The sequence below is a fragment of the Mastigoproctus giganteus genome, chromosome 5, assembly GCF_048544385.1.
Source record: "Mastigoproctus giganteus isolate SK-2022 chromosome 5, ASM4854438v1, whole genome shotgun sequence".
NCBI classification, from domain to species: domain Eukaryota; kingdom Metazoa; phylum Arthropoda; class Arachnida; order Uropygi; family Thelyphonidae; genus Mastigoproctus; species Mastigoproctus giganteus.
This window is the reverse complement of record NC_143579.1, coordinates 102,834,922-102,858,907: the sequence shown is the minus strand read 5'-3', so window position 1 is coordinate 102,858,907 and position 23,986 is coordinate 102,834,922. Positions and strand designations below refer to the sequence as shown.

General features: G+C 37.2%; 2 protein-coding genes across 2 annotated transcripts in view; one reads left to right on the top strand and one right to left on the bottom strand.

Annotated features, from left to right (window-relative positions):
* Positions 1–10,301, bottom strand: part of LOC150085598 (peroxiredoxin-4-like) — a 148,904-nt gene extending 138,603 nt beyond the window's left edge. Inside the window, exon 1 of the mRNA XM_090374132.1 lies at positions 10,106–10,301. Within this exon, the coding sequence (XP_090230258.1) occupies positions 10,106–10,262 (157 nt within the window). The 5' untranslated portion in view covers positions 10,263–10,301. The remainder of the gene's footprint in view (positions 1–10,105) is intronic.
* A 107-nt stretch (positions 10,302–10,408) lies between these two features.
* Positions 10,409–23,986, top strand: part of LOC150085597 (uncharacterized) — a 71,349-nt gene continuing 57,771 nt past the window's right edge. The window contains exon 1 of the mRNA XM_090374133.1: positions 10,409–11,025. Within this exon, the coding sequence (XP_090230259.1) occupies positions 10,907–11,025 (119 nt within the window). The 5' untranslated portion in view covers positions 10,409–10,906. The remainder of the gene's footprint in view (positions 11,026–23,986) is intronic.

Here is a 23,986-nt window from a genome sequence, read left to right as displayed (position 1 = left end):
TCCCCTGATGTCAACTTGGAAACGTCTGGGTGGGACGGCGCATTGTCTATGAGGAGAATGGCACGATGTGGTAAATCATTTTCATTGCTGAAACGTTTCACTGCTGGGACAAATTGATTATGAAACCACTCAATGAAAAGCTGTCTGTTCATCCAAGCTTTTTTTTGACTTTTATAATGAACTGGAAGATTGTTAATGTTCATACGTATTTTTAAAAGCTCTCGGCTTCGCTGATTTACCGATCATTATCAAAGGTAGCTTGTGATTTCCTGAAGCATTACTACAAGCTATCAACGTCACTCGCTCCTTATTCATTTTAAAACCTGGGGCACGCATTTCTTGTTGAGATGCTAGACTTTTTGTGGGCAAAGCCTTAAAATTTAAACTTGTCTCATCAGCGTTATATATCTGCTGAGGTGAATAATGTGATACCAAATCAGCGAACTCACCCAAATATTTCTCTGCTGCAGCATGATCAGCTGATAATTGCTCCCCGGTGATCGTTAGCTGGCGAATCCCATGGCGCTTCTTCCAGCGATCAAACCAACCGGTACTCACACTAAATGATTCATCACCTTTCATTAGTTTGTTGAGATGAATGGCCTTTTCTCTAACAAGAGGTTCACTTAGGGGTGTTCCCCTTCCTCTTTCCTGAGTGAACCACGTGAATAAGGCTTCATCAAGCTTGTCAAACGTTGAGGGCCTTACTGTTTGTCGATTTTCAACTGATTTTTCTGAAGTAGAGGTACAAAACTGCTCGATCTTTGCGTGGTTTTTTTTCAGTCAATTACTGTAGCCTTGCCCACGCCAAACTCTATTGCTAATTTCGTTGCACTTTCCCCCTTGTCCGGCCTTTTCAAAACTTCCAGCTTATCTTTCAACGTACACGTTGTGTGTTTCCGTTTTGTGGCAGCAGACTGAACTAAACTAAACTATAAAATGTAATGTAGAGCGAAGATATAAACATTCACGTTTAATGCACAATGTTGCGTGCAATTAGTCATAGCATAGAGGGGGGGGGGGGGTGTTGCTTCCGGTGTGTTAAGCTCGCGTACAAACGCTAGTAGGCTTACTATACATTCATTCCTTAATAAACCAGACCTGTTTTACTGCTTGCTTCTGCATTATTGCAGTTATTCGGCTAATCCGAACAGGGCTCGGTCCCAATTAGTTCGGACTAGCGGGAGTCTAGTGTGTATATATATATTAAGGATAATATAAAGAACCATTGGAATAAGTAAATCAATCCAATAATAATACCATCAGGGATCTAAGAAAACGCAAAAAAAAAAAATATATATATATATATTTTATCGCTTTTTACCAACCCAGAATGTGGTTGGCCCCAGTTGAAGTCATTTAGATTGTCGGTAAAAAGCGATAATATATATATATATATATAATTTTTTTTTTTTTTTTTTTTGTGTTTTCTTAGATCCCTGATGGTATTATTATTGGATTGATTTACTTATTCCAATGGTTCTTTATATTATCCTTAATATTATAGACATTATGGGTGTATTGCATGATTGCTTGCAACTGCATTGACTCATAAATATTATTTACATATTAGTTACAGTTATTGTCGTTTTAACTTTCTTTCTTTATTTTTTATCAATAATTATAAATATATATATATATATTGTATCTACAGAAATTCAAGTCTAATGCCAATAAGTATCACTGCACATGGGTTGAAAAACTTTCAAGTCTTATGATAATGCCACAAACATGTTTGGTATTTACTGAAGACTACATGGGTAACAAAATCAAGAAATTCTTTCCAAGATGTGCAGAAAATGTTCAAAGAAACAACTTCTGATATATCCACTAATGATCAATTATTGTTTATTATTAAAAATTTCAATGAAAATTGACCAGTTGACTTTTAGCAACAACGATCACAAAGCTGATGAAATTGAAAACATAATACAAATTTTCTGTAAAAAATTTATTAATATTGCTAGTTGTGGGCAGTCTTATGACAATGCCACAAACATGTCTGGTATTTACTGAGGACCACATGGGTAATAAAATCAAGAAATGCTTCAGATGAATTTATTCCTTACACTTATCAGTTTCGAAGATGTGCAGAAAATGTTCAAAAGAAACATTTTCTGCAAATGTTTGAATCAAATCACACACAAAAAAAAAAAAATTTTATTCATTATATATATATATTTTTTATTTTGTTTATTTTCTTTGGTGTAAAATATGCACAACTTTTTATGTGCATCTACAAGCTGATAAAATCATTTTAAAAAAAATGTTTAAGCAAAGAATATAAACTAATAAATCAAATTTATTGAACATGATGCTCAGGCATGCTGAATCTTGTGATGCATTAACAAAAAGATAAGTCAATGTTTTGGCATGTTTAAAAAAGAAGAAGAAAAAAATTCGTTGATGCCCAAAAATCAAACTGTGGGCTTGAAAGGGACAATTGTTTAATTCCGTGCCAAGAAATGCCCCCATAAGTCCCACCCCAAGATGGGGTATCTCTAGTTCTGCAAGAACTAGTCTTACTGAGGGATTCAATCACAAGGGAAACCAGAAATATATTAGGTAAAAAAATAGACATATGGAAGAGATCCAGAGTAAAATGATGGATGCTAAAACTGATGATGTAACTAACTAGATATCAGTTTCTAAGGTTACAGAAAGGGTGTATGGTGTTTCATGTGGGAATTAAGCCTTAAAAAACAAACTGAAAATTTGGTCAAGAAATACAAGACCATGCTGGAAAAAAAAAACATTGCAAAAATGGATATAAAAAAAAAAAAAAGTCTGCAGTTCTTGTCCTACATTAGGATAAAAATATGAATTTCAGATTTTTTAATGACCTTATGTCACCTTATGTCTTTGTGACATAAGGTGACTTCTAGTAAAGGGAAGATGGTACATTACATTACAGATGAAAGGGTTATGTTATAGTCTCAATTGATTCCGAGGGAGTATGATAAAATCATTTTAAGCAACTTAAACAGTCAAGTAAGTTTTTGCCTAATTAAGGGTGACTTCAACCTAACTTTTATAAGTTATAAATATGAAAATATGCTTTGTGGAAACAATGTTTTGAAAACTGTTTCCACATAACAAAACTATTGATGCAATATGTGCAAAGCTTCCAGTTTGGTCCTTGAGGCTGTCACAAACATTCTATCAAGTATGATAGCTGGGCTTGCTACATGAGAGTCTAAAACACTGATGGAATTGATATTCAGATGACACGAGTCAAGTGAACTTTGGTAAAGTCTGGTTATCCTACACTAATCAAATCCTCTCACCTTCACAATGGTGCAAAATCTACCAACTCTCCGTGTGCAAGTCCTAAAATATGGCACTTAGTATAATGGAAGTGACCCCCCCCCAGGTGTGAACCAATGTAAGCATGGGGTCAAGGTGTGTCATTCACACCACACGGAGAATACCATCCCTCTGTTTACCAGGCAATACTAGATAACACTCATCAACCAGTGCAATGGTACTGCACTGGCTGATGAGTGTAATCTATGCTATTGGAAGCTTAAAGTGGTGGAACCCATGTTTGATCTCAATAGAAAATCTCTGACAAATCCCCCCCCCACCATATCTTCTATCCTGAAGTATGATTGATGTCATTTGAGGTTATAATGGACATCATTATGAGATCCAGTCTTCCATACATATTGAGGATACAGCTCTAAAACAGTGTTCTCAAGCCAGCTGCTAGATAGTCCCCCTGGACCAAACCTATTGGTAACCCTCCAGAAGGCATATGGATCAGTTAGTGTATAATCTTGCTGCCTCTACTCTACCAGATAGTGACTGGGGGGAATTTGAGTAGTATGTATGCAGGGGGGGGGAGATTGTTGAGGTTGCATTATGTCAAGGAGCTGGGTATATTCTTATCATGGGAACATATCCAAAAATTTCATCACTTCATACAACACACCTCCCCACCTTTTCTTACTAATGAATACATCATGAATTGTCAAACTAATAGTACAAACTTATCTGCAAAAAAATCTAAACCACCCAAACACTTCCTCATTCATTTTACAAATATAAATGGTTCAGTTCTAACCTCAATGATGTCCATTTCCACTTGTAGTCTGCCAAGCCACAAGTATTTTTCTGATAGAATCCCAAATATCGATTGATTCAACCCCTGCTCATCTCAGTAGTCTGAATTATTCGCTGTATGATTCCTTTTGCTTCAAAAGGTGGTATTTGTACATTGGTTTGGTTTGGTTTTGGTTTTATTGGCGCATTAGCTACTAAGGCTATAATGCGCCAAAGGTATTTGTACATGTCTGCTTTGATATTCCCTATCAAAGATTTAGTAATTTGGAATCCCCTCGTTACAATTTTCTCTGGCTTAAAATCTCTACCAAAACTCTGTCAAATTCATCTGTTGCCTCTATTGTTCTTTCAACTCCACTAATCAATCACTTGGAACTCATTGACTTCCTCTCTTTGAGACTTTACTTTCTCTAGTTAGACTTTCCTAACAGAGAGGTAATTTTCCGTGGTGATTTTAATGATAACATTAGCAGAGGCATTTGATGCAAGAAAGCAAGCTTATGCAGCATCAGCCAAAAAAAAAAAAAAAAAAAACCCACTTCCACTTCACCCCTCTGTTCGTTCAAAATACCTGTCCAGCTGAGCCTTAAACTTATTTAGGCTATCAACCTCCACCACAAGGGATGGCAGTCTGTTCCACCAACCAACCACCCGCTGGCTAAAGGCAAATTTCCGCACGTCTACCCAACATCTGTCTTTCCTCAATTTGAATTTATGCCCTCTCAGGTGATTATTCTGAGCGAGAGGAAGAATCCCATCAGCATTGAGCATGCTCAAACCATTCAAGGCTTTATACACCTCTATCAGATCACCTCGCTGGTGCCTAGTCTCCAGACACTGTAATTTGCAAAACTTAAGCCTTTCTTCGTAAGAGCACCCCTTTGTTCCATTCACTAATCTTGTTGCCCTTCTCTGTACTCGTTCCAGCAGCTCTACATCCTTCTTGAAATGAGGCCTCCAGACCTGTATACAGTACTCTTGGTGTGGCCTGACCATTGCCTTATACAAGGGAATAATCACGTCCTTATCCCTGCTGGAAAAATTCCTGTATATCATTGACAATACTCCATGAGCTACTCTTGCAGCCCGTTTGCACTGCTCAGAAAACTTCATATCTGCCTGCACAACCACCCCCAAGTCCCTTTCATTCTCTACCACTGTCAGTGTAGTACCACAGAGTTGATACGTTGCTCTGGGGTTGCTGTTTCCCATGTGTAGTACTTTACATTTGTCAATGTTAAACTTCATTTGCCACCTCTCAGCCCATCTGCTCAACCTTTCCAGATCCTGTTGCAGCAGCATAGTGTCAGTAGTGTATTTGACAACCCTGCCAACCTTTGTATTGTCTGCAAACTTGGACATTAAGCTTGATATACCATCATCAAAATCATTTATAAATACAGAAAACAATAATGGACCCAACACTGAGCCCTGAGGGACTCCACTAATAACATTAGTCCACGATGAGCAGTGTCCATTGATTACCACTCTCTGTCTTCTCCCCCTCAACCACCCCTTTATCCATAGCAGCAATTTGCCTCCAATGTCACACTGCTCCAATTTGTGTAGCAGTCTTCCCTGTGCAACAGTATCAAAAACCTTTCTAAGATCCTTCTTTGATATAATATCAAAGCTATTCCCTGCATCCTGTTCTTTTGTAACTGCATCATAGTATCCAATCAAATTGGTCAGGCAAGACTTCCCCTTAACAAAACCATGCTGTGTCCGAGCTATAACTGAAGTCTTGTCTAAATGATCCTGCAGTGCTTCTTTAACCAGTGCCTCCATTAATTTTCCTGGAACAGAAGTTAAGCTCACAGGTCTATAATTACTTGTGTCAGCCTTTGATCCTCCTTTGTGAATGGGGTCACATTTGCACATTTCAAGTCTATGGGTACCTCCCCTGAGTCCAAGGAAGCTCTCATAATTATGGCTAAGGGTTTGCTTACTTCCTTTGCTGCCTCCTTTAATATAACTGGATAGATCCCATCCACCCCAGGTGCCTTTCTTGTGTTTATCTTCAACAATTTCTCCTCCACTTTACTCCCAGTTATTTCAAGATTCTGTAGCTTACTGCTAAAGTTGAATACACCTCTGGCATTCCCCTCGCTGAATAACTCCTCATGTGTAAATGTCGATGCAAAATTTTCATTTAGTTTGTTAGCTACCTGAGCAGGATCATCAACAGTTGACCCATCAATATCAAGTGGACCAATCTGATTCATCCCCTTCCTTCTAGAGTTTACATAAGTAAAGAACTCTTTGCTGTTTTTCTTTGCATCCCTTGCCAAAGATTTCTCGTAATCTGCCTTCGCCTGCCTAACCTCCTTTGTAACTTGGTTGCATATCAACTTGTATCTATCATAGGCTTCTGTGTCATGTGTTAATTTGTAAGTATCCCATGCATTTCTCTTCTCTGCCATATGCCTCATTAGTTCATCTGACATCCATTTTGGCCTAAACCTTGAACAATATTTCTTAGTTGGTATGTAAAGCCTAGTAGCTTCCAAGATAAGTTCTTTGAATGCTTCCTATTTTGAATTTGCTGTTGGTAACATCATCAGTTGGTCCCACTGTATAGAATTTAAATACTGTCTCAGTCCATCAAAGAGGTAACTACCCTAATGGTAGTTACCTCTTTGAGTAAATCCCACTTCAGCACACTGTGATCACTGCCACCTAGTGGTTCATTTATCTGCCGATTCTTAATGCATGAAGAATCACTGCTGATAATCAAATCAAGAGTATTACGCCCTCTAGTTGCCTCCCGAACATGCTGATGTAGAAAACAATCATCCAATAAATTCACAAAAGCCCTGCTAGTGTATGAGTGACCAGCTCCCAAATTCCAGTCAATATCTGGGAAATTAAAATCTCCCATTATAAGACTCTCTGATTTACTGGCCCACTCTATTTCCCTGTACAGTTTCTTATTATACTCATCAGAGTCATTAGGCCTATAGCACACTCCTACTCTCAATTTTGATCTCCCAATGCTTATGTCACACCAAACTGACTCAACACTGCACTGTCCAGCGATGTTGACTGGCTTCACTTCCTTGGTTTTTATGTGTTTCTTAACTAATAGCATAACCCCTTCCCCTTCCTATCCTGTCTATCCTTTCTGTAGATGTTGTACTCCCCAAATTGCAGTTCTGCATCCCTTATATCTGTGTGACACCACGTCTCTGATATCCCAACAATATCTGCCTTTGATGTTTTGAGCAATACCTCAAATTCGTTTACTAAACTCCTAGCATTGGTGTACACGCAAGTATACCTGCACCTGTTTCTATTCTTAGCTACCCTAAAACACAACCCATGTGTTTACTTGTACCGCAATGGCTCCCAGCAGTCTCTGAAATATCATGTATCTTGTTTTTCAGGCTTCTGCTCATTCTAATAGAAGCAGTGCAAGAATCTCTTTCACCTCTGCCAGTGGTTACTGTCAATCTATTGGTCTTTGTCTCCCCCCCAAGCTAGCAGTTTTCCAACCCACCTAACAGTTGACTTCCATTTTCTAGTTACACGGACCCAACTCATCGACAAGCTGAGGCTTTTACAATTCCTGATGACCTCATAGAGATTGTTTATTTACCTACAAGAATACTAGCCAATCCTAACCACACAATGAACACTCTTGATCTTTTTCTCAAAAACAACACTTCCAACTATACAGTCAAGGTGAGTAGTCCTCTAGGCACCTCAGGTCACAACTTGGTGATGGTCTGTTCTCCAATGCAGCCTTTCTCATGGCCATTCTCAATGTCGTTGGTTGGCATTACAAGAATGCCAAAATGGATCATCTTCAAGATTTCTTTTCTTCCTTTCCTTGGTTGGATTACTATTTTAAAACTTCTGATATCAACATTTGCTCAGATGAAATTCATGACTGTGAAATTATTCTAGTAGGGATGCAATCCTTTAATTCCACACTCCACATTAAAATCTCATCCTTTTTCTAAACTTTGGTTTTCAAATAAATGTGTTAAGGCTGTTCTAAAGAAGAACATTGCATATCACAATGGGCTTCATCCAAATCTCCAGGTTCATTTTCTCCCTACACAAAGCTCGCAACAATTTTAAAGCAGTTATTAATCAGTCCAAACTACATTGTGAAGGACAAGAAATAGAAAATTTGCATTTTTTTTTTTCAGATGTTAACTGAGCATTCTGATTTCTTGCCCAAGTTATTGGCCCATCTTTATTCCCACTTCTGTCAAAACTTGATAGTTCTAGTTGTATCTTAGTTAAAGATAAAGCTGACTGCTAATATCCTACTTTTCTTTTAACTTGTGTTTAATGATCTTAACTAAACTCCCTCATACCATTCCCAGCACAATCCATCCAGTCTCCTGTGGTCTTCCATTAAAATGATGTAGAAGAATTTTGAACAGCTTTGATGCCAAGAAAGTGCCAGGTCCTGATGGTATTTCTCCACTTGTTCTCCTGCACTTACTCCTATTTTGTATCACCTTTTTACACTCACTGTTGTTTTGTATATTTATCAATGATATTGATGAAGGTATATCAGGCTTAATGTCCAAGTTTGCAGATGATACAAAGGTTGGCAGGGTTGTTAATGACAATAATGGCAGTACACTACTGAACAGGATCTAGAAAATTTGGGATCTAGACGTTTAACATTGACAAATGCAAAGTACTGCATATGGGTAGAAGTAATCCCAGAGAAATGTACCAACTGTGTGGTACTACACTTAGGGCAGTAGAAAATGAAAAAGATCTGGGAATAATTGTGCAGTAAGATATGAAGTTTTCTGAGCAATGCAGACAGGCTGTCAGAGCAGGTCATGTGGTATTGTCAATGATATACAGGAATTTTGCTAGTAGGGAAAAGGAGGTGTTATCCCTTTGTATAAGGCAATGGTCAGGCCACATCTTGAGTACTGTGTACAGGTCTGGAGGCCTCATTTTTGGAAGAATGTAGAGTTGCTTGAGCGTGTAGAGAAGGACAAGATTTTTGAGGGGAATGAAAGGGTCCTCTTACCAAGAAGGGCTTAAGTTCTGCAAACTGCAGCGGCCGGAGACTAGACACCTGCAAGGTGATCTGATTGAGATATATAAGGCCTCAAATGTGGGCCTTATATATCTCAATCTGAATTCTGATGGGATTATTCACGCTGAATTCTGATGGGATTATTCACGCTGAATTCTGATGGGATTATTCCACTTGCTCAGATTACAAACCTGCGGGGACATAAATTCATATTGAGGAAAGAGTTGTAGAATAGTTGTGTAGAAATTTGCCTTGCTTTCTTGCATCACATGACTCCATTACTACCACTACTATTAACTTATCCTTAAATAAAATAAACTACATATTATATAACACTTAATATTTGCCTGAACATCTTGACCATCAATAAGAGTTGTGCATGTGATCAATATAGGTCAATACAATACAATCCTAGAATGTGATGTTCTTTATACAGGTAATTATCACAGTAAGAATAACAGTATTTTTAACTGTATTTATCTTAATTAATAGAATTAACCTGATTAGGTTCATATATTAACATTTCCAATAATTTTAATTAAGTAGGGAAAATATATCAAAACTGACAGTGCATGAAAATGATCAGTAGAGCATTCTGTTACTTTTTTTTTTTTTTTTTTTTTGTGCAGATAGCAAAAAAAAAATATTTTTGGAATTTTTTTTTTCTGTTGCATGCCCTAAGTTTAATATTTACTTATCTGTAATTTTACAAAGGTGTGTGAAAATAGTATTTAAAGAATTTATTAAATATAAGGGTAAATACATTTATGTGTGGGATAATTTTTATCCCATCAGTGTGCAGTGCTTTAGGCCAGCAATAACTGTAGTTATTTCCACACAAAAATCAAAATGGAAATATTCATAAAAACATATTAATATTCATAAATTAAATTAACATAATTACAAATTAAATTATATTTAAAATAAAACTTATATACAAATGATAGCATAAATTATAATATTCATAAATTAAAAAGAATTGTACTTTTAAATTTCAGTTTTAGAGTCAATCTGGAAACTCACTTTGGGCCTTGCTCCAATGCAGGGAATGTCCAGATGAGCGCGTGGTTTCATGTGGATACACCTGACCTTCTCCATAGGAATAGCATGCTTCTTCCAATTTCACGCACTTAATAAAAACCACATAGTAAATCAAACATGCATTCAACAAAATGGACATTGCTTTCTTTTAAAAATGAAATCAACCACAAAAGAGTATAAAATTTTTTTTAAAAAAATCTTAATTTTAGGTTTCAAAAGAGGACAGTTTTATACATCAGAACGCCACGTGAAACAAGCAGATGTTCACCGTAATCTAACATTTAAAATGGCAACCGATAAGATATATCGCGCCAATTTCCAATAGAGTATTGAACAAATAATTATTTAAATACATTCATATTGTATTACTGGTCTTCGTTAATGTATTTATATTTTGATAAATAATAGCTTGTAAATGATTCTCAAATAGGTGTGTAAAATTAATTTAGCAAATAACACAATAAGAAGAACAACTGCATCTCGTCATGAGGGCGCTATCATTCTTTCATCCTACTGTGATTACTCTGTACCCTAGGAAGATACTGTAGTACTTTGTGGTGTGATACACTTAAAATGGGAACATTAACCCGTACGTGGTTTCGTTTTTACCTTTCTACTCTGTGGAACATTAAGTATTATGAGCTTTCATTCCGTGGAACTTTTTTCAGTTTGTGAAATATGTTTATTGTATATTTCATTTTATTAGACCAGTTAATTGAGAATGCTGTGTTCCAATTATAATGTTATTGTAATAAATAAGCCCATGTAAGTTTGTTTTTGGAAATGTCTGAATCTCAGTTACAGACAGCAGAATTTTATGACGATGTAGTAAAAGAATCTACAGAAGTCATTAAGGAACTCCAGTTACTTCTAGCCAGGAATCAAGAAGAGAATGAAAAATGGTACGGTTTTTCATAGCATATATGTAATGTGCCTATTGTCTTCACCATGACCTTCCGCATGTAATACAATCGAAGCTCTATATAACGATCCCGAAGTGGAATGAGAAAAACAGTCGTTATATCGATCGCTCATAAAATCAGCAACAAAAATAAAATCTTGAAATTTTAATGTAATGCTACCAATACAATATAGTATACTCTTATTTATAATATGAGTATGCTATATTGTATTAAACAAGAAAATTATGATTGTAAATTTTGCATTGATTATAGAGCGCAGTAAGGTTACAATTAAATTGTAAATTTCACTACATAGGCCACATACCTATGAAAACCTAACAAGAAAATTCTGAAGGTGCATGATAGCAGTTATTTTACTTTCGCAGTTATAGGCTACACTTGAAAAAAATTGATGTACAAGTTCTAATCCTTGATGAGCATCTTTTGCTGAAACTTCTTGTTCGACCACAGTAGGTTCCTCAACTTTGTCACTACAAATTTCAGGAGATTCCATTATGTCTGCAATGATTTCCTCTTCATCTGTGTATATCCTGAAACATTAAATATCTGCATAATCTTTGAAGCTTCCAAGTTTTCTCGTAAGTTTAGGTGATGATGCAAACGCTCAAATATTATTGTATTGTAAGAAGAAGAAGAAGCATGCGAAACTTCACACATTGCATCATTCAAGGTGGTAAATCCAGCATGTTTGACGCGGTTGCCGATCACTTTTTCATCAACTTTATCCCATGCTAAAACACAAATATATTGCCTGCAGGATGTCGATTTCACACTGATTTTTGCTTTCAAGACATGTCACAATCTTGTTTAATAGAGTTCTTTGGTAGTTTTTCTTAAATAATTTTCCTTCCATTCGTTTGTAGTGTCAATGTCCATGGCTGCATTTTCGCCACACTTTTTTGAAAGAGAGGCCTTAGTTTTTAAATGATTATCATCTACGGGAATGTTTCCTGCACGTTTGTATAATAGCATCATCTTCATTAGCCATTCCAAAAATACCTTTTCAAGATCTGGATACTTCACCTTTCGTGCTTGAATTTTACCTAGTGCAGCAGATTTCGCTAAACTCTTGATCTTTTTCCAATCTTTCAGAAGAGTAAACTTCTGAAAGATTGGAAAAAGATCAAAAGTTTAGAGAAATCTGCTGTTTACTCTCACTCTTAGGAAGACAAACTGTTTGATGTAGGTCTTAGAGTTTCATATAATTTTATATTTACCCCTTTTAAAAAAAATTTGTCGAGCCATAATTATCTACACCTTGCAAAATCCTAATTTTATCTGTGATTGGCAAAGCTATATGCTTTCTGGGAGCCATCCCAATAAACATACACTCTAACTAATGAGATGAACTTCTAACCAACATTCATTTCATTACTACCTGGCAAGAAAAGAGCATTGGAAATCTTAATAACTGATTTCTCATGTTGAGGCTGCAATTACTTCAATATATTGAAGCATTCTGTTATTTTTAAAAGTGAATATTGCAATAAAAAAAGTAAAAATTCAGATTAAGAGGTAGAAATTTATGGTCATTATAGAGAAACCCTGTTATTTTCAAGGTCGTTATACTGATTGTAAAATAGCATTAGGTTAATGAGAAATTGGCCAGGACCAACCATATAGGGCATTATAACTTGTTGGGATGTTAAAAAGAGGGTCGCTATAAAGACTAACGCTTTGACTGTAACTCATTTCCCAGTGGAGTTTCATATAATTTTATATTTAACTCTTTTAAAAAAAATTTGTTGAGCCATCCCAAATGTTAAAAATTGGACCAATAGAAATCAGGCAGTTATTTCATTTGCTGCATGTAATAACTTGACTTCTGGTAGATGGATTTTCAAATTTTATTTTTGGTTCTTTTAGAGTGATATCTCCAGTCTTCCCAAATGCTGTTAAAAGTGGATGAATTGAAATCCAGTAATTATTATTATTTTTCTTTCATACATATTTTATACATATCATACCCATATACCTTATATTGCTTATCCACACAAGATGGCCCCTTCAACCTCTCTGTGCATGACCAAATCAGCTGTTCCTATTATCCAAAATGGAGAAGTAATTTCAGCACATTAATCACATTAATTCCTTTATCCATTGAGTTGTTGATTACTGGAATAAGTTATGTCCAAGCGTTTGGTTCAAAGTTCTACTAGAACGATATTTGCATTGGTATGGAAAATGCAAAACACTTCTTTCTTTTTATTTATTTATTTTTTTTTACATGCAGCCAGCTCCTAAGTAACTAGGCATTGACATCATTAAATACATCTCATATTGTGAATACAATGAGTTGCCATGGTATTGCGCTACCTCGAATACTTAACTGTAATCTTCTCCAGTGGTGAAGCGTTACTTATTCAATGTAGGGCAATACTGCCGACCGGGCTAGCCGGGTGGGTAAAGTGCCTGCCTGGCAACCCAAAGGTCGCGAGTTCGAATCCTGCCTCGGGCATGGATCAGAGTACTGCAAAAACCTTGGGAGGTGCATTATAGCCACAGAAGCCGATGCGCCAATAAATAACAAAAAAAAAAAAAAGGGTAATACCATGGCAACTCGTGAAGGTATTCACAATATGAGATGTACTTGATGCCAATTCCTAGTTACTTAGTAGCTGGTTGTGTGTAGAAATGTTCTTGCACCAACTTACACATCAGCGAACTATTTTGCAACCTGAGGCTTATAGTCTTAAAGTGCTTTATTAATAATTTTTTTTTAACTGGAGTTGTAGAAAACCTGTGACTGCACTACTTGGATTTAAAGAAGGATATAAAACTTTTGTAATTAGGAAACAGATATTACACTTTAATTACAAGTCTTATGAAACATAACTTATTTCATATAAAAAATATTTTATTCTTATTAATTTAATTTCCTGTAAATTCTTTACTCTCTTAATTGGAACATTATTTCTTTCCATTGAAACTTTTCTTCTGTTCTGAGATTTCTCCCAAAAAATTTTCCCATCTTGTCAAGAATTTTAACAATTAATTTTTGTTATAGTGCTTACTATAGTTGGTGCTTTTTTTTAATCATAAATATAAAAATCCTGGATTGTTAATCTCATGACACCATAATCAATTCATCAGTGGTCCAGAGAACAAGTTTTTTCACAATAGTTCTTGGGTAATAAGAAACTTGGAAAACATTTACCTTTTGCTTGACTTAGAATTCTATTTGAATCCTACTTTATGAATCATTCTGAAAATACTGTTGTTGAACTAGCATGCTTCATTGCTTGCTTCATTGGTATACTCAAATTATCATTTAATGCTCCTTTATCAAAATGTTCAATAATGTTAAATACAATTTCACTTTGATACAGATGCTGGTTCATCCATTTGTATATTTTTATACCTATCACTTGTGCATAACCATATGCACACGCTAACATTATTATTATTATTATTACTAGCCATATAGTGCAAGGAAGCCTGAAGCTTATGCTAACCAGCCAAAAAAATTTTTTATAAGACTATGAGTTTAAATTTCACACTATGATGTAACTTCTATTATACAAATGGAATAGGCACTGAGATGTCCCATTCCACTGATATCTAAGTGTCATCATAGGCTCCCAAATTGTTGCCCATCAGTTTAGATGTGTCTTAATGAATGATTTTAACATAACTAGGAAACTTTTTCACTTTCTATAATAAAAGAGAATCATAGCTAATTATGATTTTAATGAGAGGTTATCTTTATGAATCTGTGTCCCTGAAAATGTTCTTCAGTCCACTCCAGATTGTTTGTCACTTTATCTACCATGAGATAATGTCTGAATGTGTAAGTGAAAATTAAAAAGAAGGAAAAATTTTTTTTTTCATTAAGTTTCAGTCCTGAGTGATTTGTGTTCAGGATATGAGCATACTGTGCTTGTTTTGTACAAATTTTACTATCTTGAAGACCTCACGGAATATAACCCACTTAGCACCCTTGCCTCTTATTAAAAAAAACTCACTTTACTTTCATTAATTTGCAATTAGATAAGAAATATGTTAATGGATGTTTCATCTTTTAATCTCAGTGTCCTTGAGAGACTGTGTTGGAGTTCTCAATCTTAGCATTAGAAACTCCAATTTCTTGTCTGTTTTTATGAATGGTACCATATAGGAAGAAGAATAATAACAAACACAATAATAAACACAAAGCGTGTTCTAGGAATGTAACTATGAACAATGTAGTTATTCATCATAATTTCATTTCTAGAATCACGATGAAAGATGGAGCCAATCAACCTCTGTATATATTAAATTGCATATGTATTGCACAGCAAATATATATATATATATATAATTTTTTTTTTTATATGAATAAAAAGTTTGATGGTATGAACCAGAGCTGTAATGCTCAATATGTTCTATGTTGATATCAATATTTGTAAAATAATAAGAGAAGTTTATCTCAATGTAATACGTAGAACACTTCCATGTGAGGCCCCGGGTGCCAAGTGTATTTCGAGGCCAAGCTATATTCTTGCAATTTATAAAGTGCTCTTGATAAGCGATTGAAATTATATTTTACGTTCACATTTCTATAAACAGTTTTACGTTAAAAACAGTTCTATACTTGAAAAGTAACAAGTAGAACACAGGAAGGAAATACACCTTTCTTTACATTTTCCTCTATTTATATTTTTACTAATTAACTAACACTTCAACCGCTTGGCCTCCGAGCGGCACTGCTCCTGCCTCCCCGTGGCGGGGCCGGTAACCTGGGGGAAAAGTTATCCTCCAGGGCGAAAAGGAGTAACGATGGATATAAATGACTATCCACCACTAGAGCCTTCAAATTCAAGGCCAGACATACCAAATGATGATGATGACCTAAACCATCCAAAAAGGCTCAGAAGAGAAGTGCAGAGCAATGAGATGCCAAACTTCCTTGTAATACATTCGCTCTCCAACCAGCCTGTCGGCAAATTATCACCATTTGTCATCCAAAGATTTTTGGAATCCATTGCTGGTACACCCAAAATGGTTAAACGTCTGCAATCCGGAGACCTAATCGAAACAGCCTCCTCAAAACATTCAGAATGGCTGCTTAAAACAACAACCTTTGCTGGGATACCCGTATCTATAACTCCCCACAATACGTTAAACTCGTCAAAAGGTGTCATCACAGAGTGGGACCTGATTACAGTATCTGAAGAGGAATTAGTACAGGAACTGGGCAATCAAAAAGTAATTAGTGCAAAACGTATAAAAACCAAAAAAGATGGAAATCTTGTTCCAACCCGATCCATAATTTTAACATTCAGCACCCCAGACTTGCAAACCTCAGTAAAAGCTGGCTATTTAAACTGCCGAATACGGCCTTACATACCTAATCCTCTACGTTGCTTTAAATGCCAAAAATATGGACATTCGCAACAAGCATGTAGAGGTGATGCCATTTGTCCAATTTGTGGGTCCAAGGAGCATACACAAACAGACTGTTCAGCCTCAAGTCCCATTTGTCCCAACTGCAAAGAAAGTCATCCAGCCTTTTCCAAATCTTGTGAAATGTGGAAAACGGGGAAGAAAATCCAAAAATATAAAATAGAGCACAAAGTTACGTACCCCGAGGCACGCAGACAGGTTATGTCGACCATGCCCAGTCGGTCATATGCAGCTCACACTCGAAGCTTTAATTCAACAGCAGCTCAAACAGATGTATCCATACCTCCCTGCACATCTCTAGCTAACTGGGTTAAAAACACATTATCAAACCCTGTCAAAGACACACATCAAATTAAAATCAGTGAATCGACCAACACTCCAATCAGTATCCCAGTTGAGACTCGGACAGTCCCGCATGACAAAGAAAAACTGAAAACTACTAAACACAACAATAAATCTGAATCATCCACTGGTAGTATGGAAGTAGATGTAAACCCAGATCATGAAGAACCAATACTAGAACTTCACGCAAACGATACTATGGATACCGGTCGCCCTACCTTTCCGAAAAGAGACCGAAAGAAATCCTCCTCAAACAAAAAACAGTCAGATGAATCATCCTCAACTAAACCAAAATGACCCACAGCATCTTACAATGGAATTGCAGAGGCTTTCGTTCAAACACAGACGATATTCAATACCTAATTAATCAATATTCTCCGGTTGCCTTTTGTTTACAGGAAACTTACCTAACCACACAAATTTCTCCTTCGATAAAGAACTATTGCATTTATCGAAGAGATCGAAATACCGCTAGCGCTGCCCATGGTGGTGTGGCAATCCTAGTAAATTCAAAGATCCCAACTAAACATATCCCACTCCAAACTAATATAGAAGCTGTTGCTGTTCGTATAATTCTCCATAGCGCAATAACACTAGTCTCAATATACCTACCCCCAAACTGTACTAACTCTCTAAAAGATCTTGAAGACCTCTTTGTACAGATACCTCCACCTCTCTGTATATTAGGGGACTTTAACGGGCACCACCCATTATGGGGCTCTCCAAAACTGGATAGACGAGGCCGACTAATTGAAAGTTTTTTGGATGCACGAAATCTCACTATACTCAATACAGGTGCACCGACACACGTACAGCTTCCAACAGGACACACCTCAGCAATAGATCTCTCAATTTGTTCACCAGTACTAGTCCCAGCCATAGAGTGGTATGTAATGAACGATCCCATGGGCAGTGACCACTTCCCAATAGTATGCAACTTTCTGAAATCAAAGACTCCTTCAATTCAACCCTGCAGAAAGTGGAAATTTGTCCGAGCAGACTGGGCAAAATTTCAATCATCAATTGACCTCGATGAGGAAAAAATCCGCCTCCAGCACATTGATGATGTGACAGATTACATCACGTCGCATCTTCTAAATGTGGCTAAAGACACAATACCAATATCAAATCCGCCGGGCCGAAAGCATTATAATTACTGGTGGAATGATAAATGCACCACTGCAAAGAGAGCAAAAAATAAAGCCTGGAATTTGTTTCGGAAATGTCCGAGCACAGTCAATCTCATTAATTATAAGAAATTAAGGGCAAAAGCACGCTTCATACAAAAGCAAGCAAAGAAAGAATCCTGGACCCGTTTTGCATCCACTTTTCACAGAAATACCGATCCCAAAATAATATGGAAAAAAATTAGACAGCTGTCTGGTAAGTTTCCTACCATACCTTCTCCAATCCTCTCCTGGAATGGAAAAGATCTCTCTAATCCAGTAGATATAGCCAATGCTTTAGGCAATACTTTTGCAGAAATCTCAGCAACGTCAGCCTATACTACCTCATTCCAAAGAATTAAAAACACTAAAGAAAAGCATGCTATTCATTTTCAAACTACCCGTCTTCTCCCATATAACAAACCTCTGCAATATTCTGAACTTTTACATGTCATTAGAACAGCTCGCAATGGTGCTGCTGGGCCAGATGGGATTTATTATGTCATGCTACAACATCTTGATGACAAAGCTCTGCGCTGCCTCCTGGTCTTTTACAATCGCATATTTTTAGAAAATGTTTTTCCAGCATCTTGGCATCACTCTACAATTTTGGCATTCCTGAAGCCTGGAAAAGATCCATCCTACCCAAATAGCTATAGACCCATATCTCTTTCAAGCTGCCTCAGTAAAATCCTTGAGAAAATTATCCACAGAAGACTTGTCTGGATCATTGAGTCGGAACATCTAATGAGCCATTGTCAATATGGCTTTCGCCAAAACAGATCATGCTTAGATCTTATGGTCAAGGCCGAATTTGCCATCCGTAATGCTTTTGTCAAACATGAACATCTAGTAATGGTTTCAATAGACATAGAGAAGGCTTTTGATACCACCTGGCGGTATGGTATACTTAGTGATCTTTACTTTCTCGGACTACGAGGCAATCTTCCTATATTCATTCAGAACTTTCTACATACTAGATCATTTCAAGTTCGATATCAACATGCTCTTTCCCCAACTTTCATCCAGGAAGAAGGTGTTCCACAGGGATCAGTACTGAGTGCCACTCTTTTTGCTCTGAGAATAGATTCTATTACTAAGCAGCTTCCAAATACAATTGAGACTTACCTTTATGCAGATGACCTTTCCATCTCTTGTCATTCTCAAAACATGAGGTCTATTGAAAGACAGCTTCAGTTATCACTTAATAAAATTCAACAATTGGCGAGCCTCAACGGCTATCGGCTCTCACAACAGAAAACAGTTGCCATCCATTTCTGTAGACAACGCAAACTTCATCCAGATCCTGAACTTCAAATTTCTAACGTCTTTGTCCCGGTCACCAGCAACATCAGATTTCTAGGATTAACCCTTGACAATAAGTTAAATTTCCTAGATCATATTAAAAATGTACGGACTTCATGTCTAAAAAAGTTAAACATACTCAGAGCTTTATCTGCCCAAACATGGGGTGCAGATCGTACTTCTCTGCTTCGGCTATACAGGTCATTAATCAGATCCCGCCTTGATTATGGAGCTCCCATCTACGATTCTGCCAGAATGAGCGCATTACGCTGGCTTGATCCCATTCAACACAGTGCTTTGAGGATTGCACTTGGTGCTTTTAGAACGTCGCCCAAACATAGTCTCTATATTGATGCTCATGAGCCCCCATTATCGTTACGTAGAAAAGCACTGTTACTAAAGTATGCCGTTAAGATACAAAGCTGTGCCTCGCATCCGATTCAGTCATATTTGTTCAATCCACCACTAGAAAACCTCTTCAGAAATAAACCTAGCATAGTAAAGCCAGCTGGTCTTCGTCTCCTTGAACTGATGGAAGTTTGGAATCTTTCCGTTCATTCCGTACAACAGGTAGCAACCTGCTGTCAACCACCATGGGCTTCTCTTCCTCTGGTGACTTGTGACACTTATCTCTGCCAATGGGGAAAAGACATTTTACAAGCATCTAATATCATACAACTTCTTGCAGTTCACACTCAAAGATATAGTGATTTTTCCCCAATTTATACAGATGGCTCTAAATCAAATTCAAACGTTGGAGCAGCTGCAGTGTTTCCGAATACCGTTATTTCAGTATCCCTTCCACCTGAATTCAGTATCTTCTCAGCTGAATTATATGCAATTAAACTGGCCTTACAAAATCTCTGTGCTGATCGATCTTTAAAATCAGTTATTTACACCGATTCGCTTAGTTCAATCATGGCTTTATGTAATTTCTCAGATAAAGTTCACCCTGTTATAGAAGAAATACGAAACATATTACTAAAAATTGAAGAACGCTGTCAACAGGTCATCTTCTGTTGGATTCCAGCACATTCTGGTATTTTGGGCAATGAACTGGCTGATAAAGCCGCAAAAAATCCAAATAGCTTAGACTTAACTAATGTCCCTGTTCCGCCATCAGACTTTGCAGTAGCTATTCAAGCTGCATGCTTGTCAGAATGGACAAAAATCTGGCACTCTCAAACAAATAATAAATTCTTTCAATTTAAACACGATCCAAAAAATTGGTGCTCCAGTATCCGTACATCAAGACGAGAAGAAGTAGTCCTATCAAGGCAAGAATAGGTCATACCCATCTAACCCATCTTTATTTACTTAGAGGAGACGATCCACCACAGTGTCCACATTGCTATATAAATCTGACTGTTAAACACATACTCATTGACTGCCCCTACTATAGACAAGACAGAGCATCAACCCTGCTATCACTGGTAAATCTTAATAAACCAATAACTTTAGAGAATCTCATTGGTGACAAGGCAAATATTTTTGAATTTTTCAACTTTCTGAAGCAGATTGGACTTTTAAATCTTTTCTGATTTTATAAAAATTTTTTGATTTCCCTATATAAAAAATGAATAGGCGCATTATAGCCATAGTAGTTTATGCGCCATTAAACACCCATAACAACAACAACAACTTCCATGTGATACTCTCCAGCAATTAAAACGAAAAAATCGAAAATCTTACATTACAGTAAAAAATAAAAAATAATTAAAAATCAATTGAACACAATTAAAAATGAAATGAACACATTTAAAAATCGCTCTAACGCAATTAAAAGAAATTTAACGAAAAAATTGCAAAACGATTTTCCTTCCTGAAGCTGACAATGCTTTTCGAAAAAGTGATTATCCCTTTGTATAAGGCAATGGTCAGGCCACACCATGAGTACTGCGTACAGATCTGGAGGCCTCATTTTAGGAAGGATGTAGAGTTGCTTCAGTGTGTACAGAGAAGGGCAACAAGATTGATGAGGGGAATGAAGGGATCCTCTTACCAAGAAAGGCTTAAGTTTTGCAAATTGCAGTGCTGGAGACTAGGCACCTGCAAGGTGATATGATTGAGGTGTATAAGGCCTCAAATGGGTTGAGCATGCTGAATTCAGTAATTAACATACTTTTTCTGAATTCAATGTGCTGAATTCAGAAAAAATATGTTAAAAAGCCTAATTCTGACGCTGCTGAACGAGAAACATGAACTGGGGCTGCATTTTGATTTACACAAAAATTCAGAGGGAAATGCATAGAACCTTGGTACGAAAATTGCAATCCCCGCAAGAAATGTTGTATACCAAGGGTTATCTCCTTGCTATAATAAACCGAATTAGGGTAGTAGTAGTAGTAGTAGTAGTAGTAGTAGTGGCACATGATGCAAGAAAGCAAGTGTAGGAGCTTATGCAGCATCAGCCAAAAAAAAAAAAAAAATCATCACACCATTCCCTCCAAATGCCTGTCCAGTTCCTCCTTAAATTTATTTAACCTATCAACTTCCACAACGACAGATGGAAGTTTGTTCCAGCAATTAACCACCCGCTGGCTAAAGGCAAATTTCCGCACATCTATTCTACATCTGTCCTTTCTTAATTTGAACTTATGTCCCCGTAGGTTCGTAATCTGAACAAGTGGAAGGATCCCATCAGAATTCAGCGTGCTCAACCCATTCAAGGCCTTATAGACCTCAATCAGATCACCGCGCAGGTGCCTAGTCTCCAGCCACTGCAATTTGCAGAACTTAAGCCTCTCTTGGTAAGAGAATCCCTTCATTCCCCTCACCAATCGTGTTGCTCTTCTCTGTACACGCTCAAGCAAATTTACATCCTTCCTAAAATGAGGCCTCCAGACCTGTACGTAGTACTCAAGGCGTGGCCTGACCATTGCCTTATACAGAGGGACAATCACCTCCTTTTCCCTGCTAGCAAAATTCCTATATATCATTGACAAAACCCCATGACCTGCCCTAGCAGCCTGTCTGCATTGCTCAGAAAACTTCATATCTGACTGCACAATTACTCCCAGGTCTTTTTCATTTTCTACCACCTTAAGTGTAGTACCACACAGTTGGTACGTTTCTCTGGGGTTACTTCTACCCATATGCAGTACTTTGCATTTGTCAAGGTTGAACTTCAGTTGCCACTTCTTAGCCCATCTGCCCAAATTATCTAGATCCTGTTGCAGTAGCACACTGCCATTACTGTCATTAACAACCCTGCCAACCTTTGTGTCATCTGCAAACTTCGACATTAAGCCTGATATACCTTCATCAATATCATTGATAAATACACAAAACAACAGTGGACCCAACACCGAACCCTGTGGGACTCCACTAATAACATTAGTCCATGAAGAGCAGCACCCATTGATTACCACCCTCTGTCTTCTCCCACTTAACCATCCTTTTATCCATTGTAGCAACTTACCCTTAATACCATTCTGCTCCAATTTGTACAGTAGTCTTCCATGCGCAACAGTGTCAAAAGCTTTCCTGAAATCCAAGTATATGATATCAAAATTATTTTTCGCATCCAGTTCCTTTGTGACCACATCATAATAACCAATCAAATTTGTGAGACAAGACTTTCCCTTAACAAACCCATGCTGTGTTTGAATTATTGCTGCAGTCTTGTCTAGATGATCCTGCAATGCATCTTTAACCAGTGACTCCATTATTTTACCCGGAACAGAAGTTAAACTAACTGGTCTGTAATTACTCGTGTCACCCTTCGATCCACCTTTGTGAATTGGGGACACATTTGCACATCTCCAGTCCGTGGGAACCTCCCCTGAGTCCAAGGATGCTCTCATAATTATGGCTAAGGGTTTGCTTAGTTGCTTTGCCGCCTCCTTTAAAATAACTGGATAGATCCCATCCACCCCAGGTGCCTTTCTTATGTTTAACTTCAACAATTTCTCCTCCACTTTGCTCTCAGTTATTACAAAATCATTAAGCACACTGCTACAATTTGATAACCTTCTTCCATTTTCAAACTGTAATAATTCCTCACGTGTGAATGTAGATGCAAAATACTCATTCAGTTTGTTTGCTATCTGAGCAGGATCATCAACAGTCGAACCATCGATGTCAAGTGGACCAATCATATTCAACCCCTTCCTTTTAGAGTTTATATAAGTAAAGAAATCCTTGCTGTTTTTCTTAGCATCTTTTGCCAAAGATTTCTCGTAATCCGCCTTCGCCTGCCGAACCTCCTTTGTGACCTGATTACAGACTAGCTTATATCTGCCACAGGCTTCTGCGTCACCTGATAATTTATATGCATCCCATGCATTTTTCTTCTCTGTCACGAGTCTCATTAGTTCATTTGATAACCATTTAGGCCTAAACCTTGAACGATATTTCTTAATCGGTATATAAAGTCTAGTAGCTTCCACGATTAATTCCTTGAATGCTTCCCACTTAGAATTTACTGTTGGTAACATCGTCAGTTGATCCCACTGTACAGAATTTAAAAACTGTCTGAGACCACTGTACTCCCCTTTACGGAAGCAGAAACCCTTTCCTTTACCCCTGACGGTAGTTACCTCTTTGAGTAAATCCCACTTCAGCACACTGTGATCACTGCCACCTAGTGGTTCCTTTATCTGCAAATTCTTAATACACGAATGATCACTGCTGATAACCAGATCAAGAGTATTACTTTCTCTGGTTGCCTCTCGAACATGCTGCTGCAGAAAACAATCATCCAATAAATCCACAAAAGTCTGACTGGTGTGTGAGTGACC